The 13,412-nt window shown below is 41.4% G+C and overlaps 1 protein-coding gene across 1 annotated transcript; it reads right to left on the bottom strand.

Moving 5' to 3' along the window:
- Positions 1-2,874: 2,874 nt before the first annotated feature.
- LOC121609147 (thymus-specific serine protease) lies at positions 2,875-10,316 on the bottom strand. The gene is made up of 13 exons (XM_041940708.1): positions 10,256-10,316; positions 9,444-9,619; positions 8,376-8,475; positions 7,632-7,761; positions 7,264-7,387; positions 5,931-6,008; positions 5,403-5,450; positions 5,190-5,309; positions 4,690-4,854; positions 4,301-4,442; positions 3,772-3,951; positions 3,481-3,629; positions 2,875-2,946 (listed from the first exon to the last, which is right to left on the bottom strand). The coding sequence occupies exons 1-13, from the start codon at positions 10,314-10,316 to the stop codon at positions 2,875-2,877; spliced, it is 1,545 nt and encodes a 514-aa protein (XP_041796642.1).
- Positions 10,317-13,412: the final 3,096 nt, after the last annotated feature.

Below are 13,412 nucleotides of genomic sequence, written 5' to 3'. Positions count from 1 at the left end.
GGCATCAACAGGTAATAAGATGCAGCTTCTGTTGGCCTTTTGCAGAAATGCCTGCTTTGTATGTGTACACATTCTTGCATGGCATATACACACTGCACAAACATGCAAACGACACACACGCTCCCGCATTACGTTGTTTATCATCCCATCTGCAGTTATTGCCTCTGCACTCCGCCCACACACGCTAACCTCTGCAGCATCTTCAGCTCATCCTCATACCTGTTGAAGGTATCAAAGCAGTGACCTATCAGCTAGTAAATCTACATACATTACCTGTAATGCCTCTCCATTTTTCCCACAATGCTGCAGAAATATTATGAAAAGTAATCTGAGGTCTCCTACCTTCTACCCCTCCTCCTCCTCCTCCTCCCATCTCCATCTCCCTCCTCCACCTCCTCATCTGTCCAGAGGAGTGAGAGATGGGATGGAGGGATTAATACTCTTCCGCCCAAGCCAACCCTGGGAATGATAGATGGACAGATGCAGGAAGGGAGCGGAGGAGGAGAGGGAGAGATTAAAGGAGAGAAGTCTGAGGGTTCATAAATCCAAAGTGGGAGACCTGGTCCGCATCACACACTAATAAGATCTGCAAGAAATCCATGATGAGAGAGAGCGAGAGAAGGAAAGGGAGACAGAGGTGGAGTGAGGAGGAGAGATGGGAGCAGTGTAATAGCATTAGATGTAATCTAATCATGGCAATAAGATGCGAATGGATGAGTGTGAGCATGGTGATTATGCAGAAGAGGGATGGTAGTGTGTTGATGAAGCTTTGAGGCGTGAAGACAGGACGCATTATTGGACAACAGATCAACAGTGTTATAGTTCTCGCTGGGGAGCTTCCTTCTGCAAACCCTGAAAACACTGTGAAAACACACACCCATCACAGTTTTTTTCTGATTCCGTCATTCGAACCGCCACCAGATGAAAGCAACGGTAGCACCGTGGGCTGCAAAATGCCTCAATTTCATGTAAATGTGAATCCGGAGCAGAATGTGTCGATTGAAGTAAATTATTCTGTGTGTGTGTGTGTGTGTGTTTTGATCATCATTATGTTAAGAATCAACTGTAAGTGCATAAAGTGCAGTTGTGTAGCCGTGACCTGACTCGGATCAGATAAAGTGCTCCTTTACCTCACTCTACACCCCCCGCCCCCCAACAACCTCCCCTACATCTACCCGGGCCACATTTTTCATGGCCCAGCTGTCGGAGGGCCGTGATTGGTTGGCTCTGCAGACAGATAGCCGATAGGCTCTGATTAATAGTTGAGGCCCAAGAACTTCCTCATTGATCAACAGGACAGGCTGGAGGAGGAGGAGGTATGGAGGAGAGAGAAAAAGCATGCGCCGTCGCTCTGCAAGTGCTGCCTGATAACCCTGATAGTGGCTCTTGGAGTGTATGTAAATGTGTGTGTGTTTGTTTGTGGGTGTGCTTGTTTGCAATAGCAAAGAGATGAGCGGATGTTAGAAAGAGGATGAAATGGAAGTGCTGCAGTGGAAAAGGTGCTTCAGGTTTACTCACTTTCCACCTTTAAAGCTCTGTCTCTGAGCTGAGGCGTGTGATAGCATCTGAGGGCTTTCCATGCCAAAGAAAGCTTGTATGTTATCAAACAAAGCACACACACACACACACACACACACACACACACACACACACACACGCACACACACACAATTACATGCATAAAGGCCTTTCAGACATTTACTGCCAGCCTAATAGGCTGAGTGTGTGTGTGAGTGAGTGAGTGAATGTGAGTATGTTTCTATTTCATCAAACCTGTTGGAGTCAAATGTACTTTTGATGTATTTGATGCAATGTTTATTTGTTTCCCAGGGACGTTTATCGAGTGTATGTGTTACAGTATCTAGGTGTGTGTGTGTGTCTGTGTTTGTGTGTGTGTGCCCTCCCGCTGCTCTGTCCAGCCCCTAGTTGATTGATGATCTCCACTCCCACAGGGTCAGTGAGGTCGTGACCTCCCACTTTTGACCCCCTACTGAGAGGGTCACACACACACACACACACACACACGCACACACACACACACACACACACACACACACACACCACAGCCCATACAGAAACAGATGGCCTTGGAACAACTGGTGCCTGCTCACACAAACACTCTCCATCGCCTCATGATTTCTCTCACTGTTGCAAACACAACAACACAACAGCATCACAGACACACTGACACGCTGTGACGTGACACTAACTCATGAACAAATGCTCCATAATGACAGAAATAAATCTCTGCTGAAAGTTCACAATAAAGAAATGTGCTGCCTTTTATTAAGATTAATAGATATACAGTATAGCAGTGTAGCAAACTACTGAGAGTTTTCATGTTTCACAGAGAATGAGGAGAAAGAAATGGGTTCGACACACATGAAGCAACATCGCACCCTAGTGATACTATGAGGTAATGACATCTGGTGGATATTAAATTAATATAGAATAAACATTCATGAACTCAGTAGATGTAAACCTTATCTAACCTTAACTCTTAACCTTAACTTAAGACATTCATAAAATAATGTCTTAAATAATGAACCAAAATAAAGAAAGCCAGAGAAAAGGAGAATAAAAGAAGTTTTTTTCTGCATTCCCAAATGAAAAGCAATTTAAAAAACCGGACCAACCTCTGTAAAGGCAAGGAAAATAATCCTTAAAAACCCAAAGCAAACCACACAAACAGGCAGATCAAAGCAGTGCTGTGAGATTGTTATGGATGGACAGTGAGGAGGTGGAGAACACGGAGACTCAGAGAGGAAATGGAGGAAGACGAGCACGAAGATGAAGCAGCGCCAGCTTATTAACTGCTTCTTATCAGTTTCAGGGAACGGTGATGAGAGCTGATCGGGTTATAATGTGATTCGATCAGACAGTTCTTTTCTCCGTCTTCTCCTGGGCAGCCATCTTCAGCCAACTGGCCACGTGTTTCTCGATGTCCTGAGAACAGAGGGCAACGTACACACTTTATGAGCCATGCAGGGAAGAAATATGCTTGTTGTGTCATAGTTATTATATGTGCTTGAGAACAGTGCTTCTTTCTGACAGGTGGTTTTCAGGGTTAACAGACTGAAGGTGTCACTCCGGATATTTTTAATTGGTTTCATTGTTTTTAAATGTGATGCTTTTATACACAAATAATCAAGAACATAAAATATTGGGGGCCTGAAGAAGCAGCATTCAAGGCTGTAAAGGGACAACATAAGGTCCACTTACTGGAAATACTCTAGAACTTTTGGTCACATCTTCTGGCTTTCATCTGCAGTTAGCTCAGTTGCAGAGATGGAAAGTAAACTAAATTAAATACCTTTACTCAAGTACTGTGCTTAAATACAACTTCCCTTGAGTATTTAATAATACTTAGGTACTTTTTCAGAACAAAAATGTCTAGTAAGTGGCTCTCAGTCAAATATATAGGGGCTTATTATCTTTGTCTTTGTCATGCCGCTTAATCTTATCACTGAGACGTCATACCTTTCTGGCTTTCTTGAGCGAGCAGCGGTCTGTGACTCTTCTGCTCATCATATCAGCACAGTGAGCAGTGTCCTCAATGAAGATGGTCTCGGCTTCGTCCTCAGTCCTGTCCTTTACCACTGACAGCTCCTTCCATGGGTCAATTCCACCTGTGGCAATGATGATATTGATTTTAAATGAGTCAATAAGCACTGGTTTTCAGTTTTCCTCAACTCACTATTCCCTTACTTTACATCTTAGGTTCAGTCCTATGTTGTGGTTTTTGTTTGTGTCTAGTAAATCCAGACTCACCATTGACGTAGAGGACCCTGTTTGTGCGTGGGTTGTCTCCTCCATAGTAAGTGTTAGTGAATGCAATGCGTCCAGGCAGGGAATGCTGGGAAATGCCAAACAGCATGGGGCAGACTTCAGTATGGACCTGCAGGGTCACCATCCCAGAGAATGGGCACGTGGTATCCTCACACGTCTGGTCTACACACACACACAAAGAAGGAATGATGGTTGGCTATAAGTGTGTTGTTTTGTGTGCGTGCCTGCGTGTGTGTGTGTGTGTGTGGCCATGTATTACTCGCGTTGTGGAGCCATCTTCCTTATGGGGACAAAACACAAGTCCCCATGATGTCTATCATTAAATTTTAGGTTGAAGACTTGGGTTAGGTTTAGGTTTAGGTTAGGGTTAGGGTTAGGCAAGTAATGGGTATGGTTATGATTTGTATGTCTCCAGGAATGAATGTAAGTCTATGTAATGTCCCTGGAAATTATGGAAACGGTGTGTAGTTGTGTGTGTGTGTGTGTGTCCATGTGCATGTGTGTGTAGTACAGAAGCCAAACTCGGTGCAGGTCTGGTAGGTCCATTGTCTCTCTGTTCTCCTGCCTGAGTGGAGGGACGTGTCCATTAGATCCTTCACTGTTGTCTCGTGGGAGACGTCCAGACATGGTTCCTCACTGGTGGAACGGTAGACCTGCAGAGTGCACAAACAAACACAGAAGACACAGAAAACACCTGCACTTTGGGTCTCTGGCTGCATGATTCTGTTCACAAGAGAAATCCCAAAAGGTTGAACCTTTTCATATTAACTCCTGAGGGACTGCAAGCATGTTGGAATGGAAATGGCTCAACAGTGACATCTTGTGGCTATAATATGCATGAAAAGGGGAAGCTACAAGCAAAGCTACAATCTTTGTGCCGACTAAGAGTGCTTTTCATACCTGTGCAAGTTTAACAAGCCGGTTGTAAGCCTCCACCTCCACCACATGTGTCTCACTTTTATTGGTCATAACAGCACAGATGTCATTAATGGACATGAGCACCCCTTCTTCATTGTACTGCACTGTTCCCATGAAGATGTCAGCCAAGTTTTGCATCAGCTCAATCTGAAAAAGAAGAAAGAGAAGAAAGAGGTGAAACTCCCAACCAAGGGTACATGTAAACTGTTTAGATTTTGTATAGAAATGATATGCATTGTTACGATATGATTAAAAGATATACACACAATGAATTATCTGTAACACCTGAACATGTGCTGCAATTGAGAGTATGAATATTAGGCTGAAATAGACAATGGGTAAACGCTTGAAAAGTAATGGCTGAATGAAACGTTTCCACTACTCGTGCAAATGCAACCATGACAAAACTAACCTAAATATTGGCAGTTTTTTTCTTCAAAATAAGCATGAAAAAGTATGGCAGCTTTCACTTCAGCTCTCACCTGATCATCAAGATCTTTGGGGATCTGACAGCAGCCAAAGTCCTCGGCCACCTGGCTGGCATTACCACCCATCAGTGCTGCTTCCACGGCAGCAAAGGCTTCCCGCACACCAGCCAGACACTACAGGGAGAGGATGAGGGTGAAGTTAACACATGTGACAGACAGGAATTTCAAGCTTCTGACATGATGCACAGACGGTGGCTGCCTTCACACCTTTTCTGAGCCACCAACTGCTTCATTCATGAGACTCAAGCCAACAGCCTGAAACAGAGGAAATGACAGATGAGAGCGAGAATATGGTTATTTAGAGGAGGCGTGCATAGACTAATTAGCGATAATTAGCAATTCTGCATGTGCAATATGCAGGGCTGCAGGTACAAGTGAGTACACTAAGGTCAGGTCCTTGGTAATAATATTGGAATTTGGGGCGTTTAATGACCTGCGAAGGGAATTAATATTCTGTGATTACACACATAGGTTTGGTTTTTAAGACTGATTCTTTTAAGACTCATAAAAACATGATTTTTTAATTTTTTATTTTGACAGAAATACATTACAATGAAAATTAAATAATGTATTTTAATGTCATTTTTATTTTTTTTAAATTTTTTTAACTCAAAAAAATCTCGGGTGCCAGTTGCACTGGGGGCCATTTGGACTCATGGCCATAGTATATTTAAAAATCCTGGCTATGGCCCTGCTAATATGCTAATATTGTGACCATGCATTGTGCCAGATTACATTGCTGTAGGCGGAGAAGTCCAACTTGGCCTTGACAGGAGCAGAGGAGGCCACAGCTCCATACACCAGATGGGGAAACTGCAGTAGAAATCAAGAGCAACAGAGACAGAGGAGTGACAAGAGCTAAGAATGAATTAATATACAGTTTGTTGCATTCATATAACATCTACTGTTTTGTCCGTTGTCTGACCTGTGTGGTACATGCAGAATAGAGTTTTAAACATTTTAACATGAGCAGGTGTATTAAAGTATGGTGTCTGGTGATGTTCTGTACTTTCCAGTCAGCTGATCCTGCTAACAAGTATTGTCTGTGTTACTAAAGCCTGATGTATCTTATTCCTCTGTCTGAGAGCTCTAGTGTTAAAAAACACATCAGTGAGCCACACTGTAGCACTGGCTGACGTGTTTTCTACAATGAACAGGGTCACTGTAACTTTATTTTGAGTCAGTCTCACGTACACCACATACACTGTGAATGCTCACTGATGTAGCAGCCAAAGCCACCCTGGAAAATAGACCCCAACAAATACACTATTTAATCCCATTTGAGTAACATGAGCTAAAAACTATGTTGTCCAGCCATTATTAAATGATTTAGGCTTTTCTTTTTTAATGAAATTCTATATTTGTGATAAATTTTTTGGAGATTTTCATCTTCAGTAGGAACAAATGGGCTTGGGGCTGAGTGCCACAGAGTAGTCAGATAGTATTGAGAGACAGACAAATGCATTGTTGGTTTTGGTCTTTTCGTGGGATTTGCTGGCAAGAAAATATTGAATACGATAACAGCAGCGTCATCTTTTAGATCTGAACAAGCAGAGTAGATTATTAATAATATAGGACCTGAGTGTGACACTGAATTAACTGTGTGTCTCATGTGATGGAAAATGTTTTAAACTTTACGTTTAGGATCATAAATCATAGCCAGACTGCATATTATGTGCTAGCAATAAAATCATCTTCTTCTTTTAGGTTGTGGACCTGGAGTCTCTAAGCGGCAGACATGATGGTGGGTGTAAATTCACTAAATGATTGGAAAGTCCTTCCTTCTGTCCTTTAGGGTGTGAACAACATCCTTTGTGACGAGAGAGGAAATATTGCCCTCCCACAGTTGCACAGCAACACTCACAACTGTCTCCTATCAGCAGATTTTTCTATGAAGACTCTGGTTTGATGTTTTGTAAAATGAACTAAGTGAAATATTTTCATACATTACCGATTTCTACAAACACTTTTCACGCTCCAGGATAATTTCTCAACAATATCTTGGTCTTTTAAAGAATTCTCATGTGAAATAAAGTGATGACATTAATATCTGGATCCGGTCCTGCACCTTTCCTCTGAACCAGGCCGACAGAGCTCCAGAGTACGAGCCTCCAAAGCTGATCCAGGTGTTCCTGTGGCTCAGGTTGAAGCTTTGGCTGATGTACTGGTGGAATACAGCCAAGTCAGCAAGCCTGGACAAAAAACACACACACACACACACACAAAAAAAAACCCTGTTTAACTATTTTCACCAAGTTTGGAAACTTCTGACACACACACTGTAGATTAGTGTTGTACAGTATGTTCAGTTGTACCAAGGTTGTACCAAGGCAAGGCCTGATGCAAGATGACACATGCAACGATGGCGTGAAAGGCACACATTTTCAATGATACATGTATACACACACACAAACACACACACACACAGACACTGACGCTTGCTGGCTGCTCAGGTCTGCCAGGTTCTCCGTTTTCAGGCCGTCAGGGTTGATGCTGTCACCATAGAAACGATGCTCCAGAGCCAATAGCAGAGCCCCATGCTCTTCAGCCATTTCAACATGGTGACCTGGGAAAGCATGGTCAGAGCAGATATGATTCAGTGTGTACCAAAGTCTAATACTTTTTAACAAGAAATACCAGCACAGTATGAGGGATTAAACGTTTTAAATGAGGTCAAACGTGTGAACACTATCAACCTGCTACAGGTATGTAAAAGTCATTTTTCCCCATTTGGACAGAGAGTTGTAAATAGTTTTCATTGATAATCTGACTGTAATGTTGTTACAAAAAGTGATTTCTGAGTGTATATAATTATGCTGCACTACAGGCTAGAAATCTTGCAGAGCACAAAAATGGCATGAAGACGTATGAAGCACTTATCCGGCAGGAAGACTGTGAAGAAAGCAAGCGCTGCAGTTCAAAACTGAAAACATGAAAAAGATGTGAGGATGATGAAGATGGTGTGAGATTTGATATTTAGTACCAGCAGAGCACAGCACAGTGCAGGAATGATAAAGTAAAGGTGAAAAATATGCTGGCAAACAAGAGTCATCTTACTGACACACAATATGATGCTTCGCTCATTATTTCCACTTTCACTCAAACATTTCATTTGTTTGACCAATCTGCTGTTTGACGGTGTGTGAAGAAGGTGAGGACATGTGATGCATACTACTGTACCTGCCAGAACATCAAAGTCAAAGATGGGCCCTTCTCCTCCGATGAAGAGGAACACTGGTCCATCAGGCGGCTGCCAGTACACCTCGTTCACAAAGAACCTCTGCAAGAAAGTCAGGCAGGCAGTTTTTTTAATGCTGCAAGTTGGACACATTAGCACACTAACCTCCTCAGATGAGCTAAACGGAGCTGAACATTTTAATACATGTTGTCAGGAAACGTCGCCTCGTCAGTGCCTGGTCGAGCTGCTCAGTTTAGTTTTTGTCTTTCGACTTTTGCTCCACAGCAGCACAGGTCAGTGGGACAGCTGTAGCTCTATTTTCTGATTCATGCTGACAAGACCGCTGTTTTATTAGCTTTGCTGCTTTGGATAAACATTGACTAATTCTCGGAAATAGCACATGATGGCATCTTATTTGATTCATAGAATAGAACATTTGTAGTCGTATGCTTTACTGTATTAGAAATATAATAATAATAATAATAATAATAATAATAATAATAATAATAAACTAACAACTAATTCTGCAATACTTAAAGTGGTATATCAAAGTACTTATGAAAAGTCTACTTTATTGTGTGTATTAAGTGTACTTTTAAAAAGTGTACTAAATAACAGATACATTTGATAGTAATAAAATATATAAATAAATAGTAAAGAATACTTATTTTAAAGTCCTTTACACTATTAGCCTGCTTAATTAAAGAACACTTTAATTTCACTTTATTTTAAGTACATTTAAGTATATTTCCAACACATTGGTGATATCTTACAGTTGTACAGCAATTGTGTTCTGAATGCTCGTGAATCCTGATTGTCTCTGGTAAACTTCAGAACACTTAAAAAAGTTTGCAACTGTTTACACATCAAGTACACTCAAGCATTACTCCAGTGGTGCTCAAGGACTACATGAGTACACTTAAATATACTTGAAGGTGACAAAAATAGCAAGCGTAAACTTTGTAAACTTAGTACACTCTTCAAAAAGTATTATTGAAATATCATACTTTCTCACCTGGGCAGACTTATAAATGTGTGAATATTTAATGCATTGTCTGCTCTTTCTCTACCTGAGGGAAGCTGCTAACATCTTGCCGGCTAAAGTGGTCCAGCTGCTGGTGAATCCTGCCCTCCCTCACGTGTTGGAGAGGCTGACGACCGCTGGCTACGCGCGTCAGGAGATGCAGCTTGGCTTTCTGCAGCTGGAGATTACGCACACGCTCCTTGATCTTCGACAGAATCCGTCCTGACGTTCAAGAAAGAAACCGAGTGGCAGGGAAAAGAGAGAAAGACACTTGAGCACAGTCATTTTCTGATGAATTGCTCAGGCTGAACAGCAATCTTAATCCTGTGTGATGAGGCCATTACAGCAGCCCGGCTGACCTGCTGGCCTTCATGCAGTACCAGAGCTGAGGCGATCCAACCTGCTCAAAGAAGCCTCCTCTGTGGCTCTATCAGCCGTAGTTAATCTGTTAACATTTCACCTCTGTGTTTTTGTTCATGTCACTGATGTGATGGGCGACAAAAATACTTAAAACTCTACCAACAAACTCTGTGATCTATTTCAGGAACAGTCCAAATTAGTTTCTCAAAGGATTCACTGTCATCACCAGCATCTCTTTTGTTTGTAATTGCAGCCCAAATCCGACAACTGCAAGCATCAATATACTCTCCCCGCAATGATGAGCAAAGAATCACCTTGATCACCTCAGCTTTCTAATATTTGAGCTAGAAGTATCATTTCCGGGCAAACCTGAAATATCTGAATCACTGTAATTTTGTCTATCATCAGACTGTCAAGTCATACGACAGTGAATAAAATCAAAGATAGATAGATGGAGTAAACCCATTATCACATTCAGTGGCACATTCAGCAACTCACCAGCATGAATGAAACTCAGTAGAAGTAGAAGGATGAGACAGCGGGCTGGTGAAAAAAGCATTGTCAATACCAGATCACTATTTATAAAGCTAAATTGAATGCGTGTCCACTCCAACAGGGCTCAGGAGGATCTCCACCAATCATCAGCTCCCTATATAGACCCTGGAGGAGGCTGCAGAGATGAGGTGATCCCTGAAAAAAGACTGTGGAAACGGTGATTTGACCTGTGCATTATTATGATCTGCATTTATCATGAGAACACAGTGTGTGAGAGTGTGTGTCTGTGTGTGTGTGTGTGTGTGTGTGTGTGTGTGTGTGAGTGTGTGAGTGTGTGTATCTGCCATATATAAACTGCTCAGCAAAATAGAGCGTCAGCTCAGTGATGTAATGAGAGATGTTTGCCTTGTAATGGCATTTTTTGGAGTGGTTGAGTTATAGGAGCGCAACACACACACACACACACACACACATACACACACATACACACACACACACTCTGACATGCACACGTTAGGTTTCCATCAATTTATAGATTTATATTAATTTCCTGGAGACTTACTGTAATTATAACCATAACCACTACTTGCCTAACCGTAGCCCAAATCTTCACTCTGAAACTGTATAACTTACTTTATGGGAACATGCATTTTGTCCCCACACGTAAGGCAAGTGCCCACAATGTAAACAGATTTGTGTCCCAACAACACTGTCATCAAGTGTTTACACACAAATACTGGTACTGGAGACACAATGACCACAACATGAAACTCATGCAAAACACTACAAACAATTCTCTGCATTTGGCACAATTTTCATAAAGAAAATCTCTTTTTTTCACAAGGAACAAACTGTCAATCAAATTTCTAAAGTTAATAGCCCTACTATGCACACTAACTCATCACATGGGCAAACACCTGTACAATTAGCAATCAGAGCTTTAGCATAAAAGAGCAACAGGTGAGCGCTTTTGTTTTGGAGCAATGGAGGCCAGCATTGGAAACAGAGCCAGAGCCAGAGGAGTGAGAGTAAGAGGACAAGGGCGAGGACGAGGAAGGCCAAAACATTTTAGCTGGTATTTGAGCAAAACACTTGCTTAAATCTCAAATAAATAATATAAAGCTATAATAAACTCTTTATTATCTCAGTAATCTCACAGCTGAACGTTTTGGCTAATTTAGCATAGTGGATCATTTAGCTGCTAAAGAGGCAGATGCTATTCTCAGGAGTGGTGGGAAGCAAAGGAGAGCTAAAACATGTCTCCAAAAAATCTGCTGGATTTGTCTGGAAACTGTTCCCTGAAAAGTTTGCCATAGAGTGATAATATGTCAGTGTTGTGTTTACAGCTTGTTTTCGCTGCTCCAACGTTGCCAAAAAACATATTTGACACATCACCTCATAAAGTTGTTCTGGTGAATGTGTTTGCAAACAGCTGCCTGTTTACACATTCAGCAGACGTCTGCACATAGAGCAACATTAGGATTCTATGTCATGTGATCCATTATTGAGATAAAAATATTGATAAATCCAGCCAGCGTATACCAATAATAATAATAAAAAAAATACAGCGTGTTGATTAGGGAACTTTGGAGATGTGGGCTGTCAGAGCTTAATGCTATGCTAAGCTATGCTATTCTGGACTGTAGCTTCATTTGTAGTGCACAACCAGGAGACTGTCTCTCCTCAAGAAAACGAACAATTTCACAAAAACTCAACTGAAAACAGTACAAAGACAATATATGTAATGTTTCATCTCATCGGCTTCACTGATTTGTGCAAATATCTGCTTATTCTGAGTTTGATGCAACATGTTTCAAACAAAAGACTGGGAAAGTTGTGGAACGCTCCAAAAACACCTGTTTGGAACATCCCACAGGTAGCTGGTATTTGAGCAAAACACTTGTTTAAATCTCAAATAAATAATATAAAACTATAATAAACTCTTTATTATCTCAGTAATCTCACAGCTGAACGTTTTGGCTAATTTAGCATAGTGGATCATTTAGCTGCTAAAGAGGCAGATGCTATTCTCAGGAGTGGTGGGAAGCAAAGGAGAGCTAAAACATGTCTCCAAAAAATCTGCTGGATTTGTCTGGAAACTGTTCCCTGAAAAGTTTGCCATAGAGTGATAATATGTCAGTGTTGTGTTTACAGCTTGTTTTCGCTGCTCCAACGTTGCCAAAAAACATATTTGACACATCACCTCATAAAGTTGTTCTGGTGAATGTGTTTGCAAACAGCTGCCTGTTTACACATTCAGCAGACGTCTGCACATAGAGCAACATTAGGATTCTATGTCATGTGATCCATTATTGAGATAAAAATATTGATAAATCCAGCCAGCGTATACCAATAATAATAATAAAAAAAATACAGCGTGTTGATTAGGGAACTTTGGAGATGTGGGCTGTCAGAGCTTAATGCTATGCTAAGCTATGCTATTCTGGACTGTAGCTTCATTTGTAGTGCACAACCAGGAGACTGTCTCTCCTCAAGAAAACGAACAATTTCACAAAAACTCAACTGAAAACAGTACAAAGACAATATATGTAATGTTTCATCTCATCGGCTTCACTGATTTGTGCAAATATCTGCTTATTCTGAGTTTGATGCAACATGTTTCAAACAAAAGACTGGGAAAGTTGTGGAACGCTCCAAAAACACCTGTTTGGAACATCCCACAGGTAAGCAGGTTGATCGGTAACAGGTGATAGTATCATGATTGGGTATGAAAGGAGCATCCTGGAAAGGCTCAGTCGCTCACAAGCGAGGATGGAGCGAAGTTCACCACTTTGTGAACACATGATTGTATAAAGGATGTTACCACGTGGGCTCAGGAACACTTTGCATATGATTGCATTCTGTTCTTATACATGTTTTACACAGCGTCCCATTTCTCAGCAATCTGGGTTGTAGCGTCATCCCTTTCTCATCATATTGTTTGTTTTATGTAATAGCACCGTTTGACTCATATGCATTCTGTATGTTATAAATATTTTGGTGAGACGCTAGCTTCTGTCGTCTTTAGCTTCTCAGTCACGCAGCCAGCAGCTCTGGAGTCCTAAGCCTCACCAGATGGAAGGGTATCAGTATAAGCCTATAGCAGACCGCAAGGATCTAGATGAAGTCATCTAGAGATTAGAAATGATCCAGAAGTGAT

The sequence above is a fragment of the Chelmon rostratus genome, chromosome 7 (genome assembly GCF_017976325.1).
Source record: "Chelmon rostratus isolate fCheRos1 chromosome 7, fCheRos1.pri, whole genome shotgun sequence".
Taxonomy (NCBI): domain Eukaryota; kingdom Metazoa; phylum Chordata; class Actinopteri; order Chaetodontiformes; family Chaetodontidae; genus Chelmon; species Chelmon rostratus.
The sequence above is the reverse complement of the archived record's forward strand: the minus strand, read 5'-3'. Positions and strand labels throughout refer to the sequence as shown.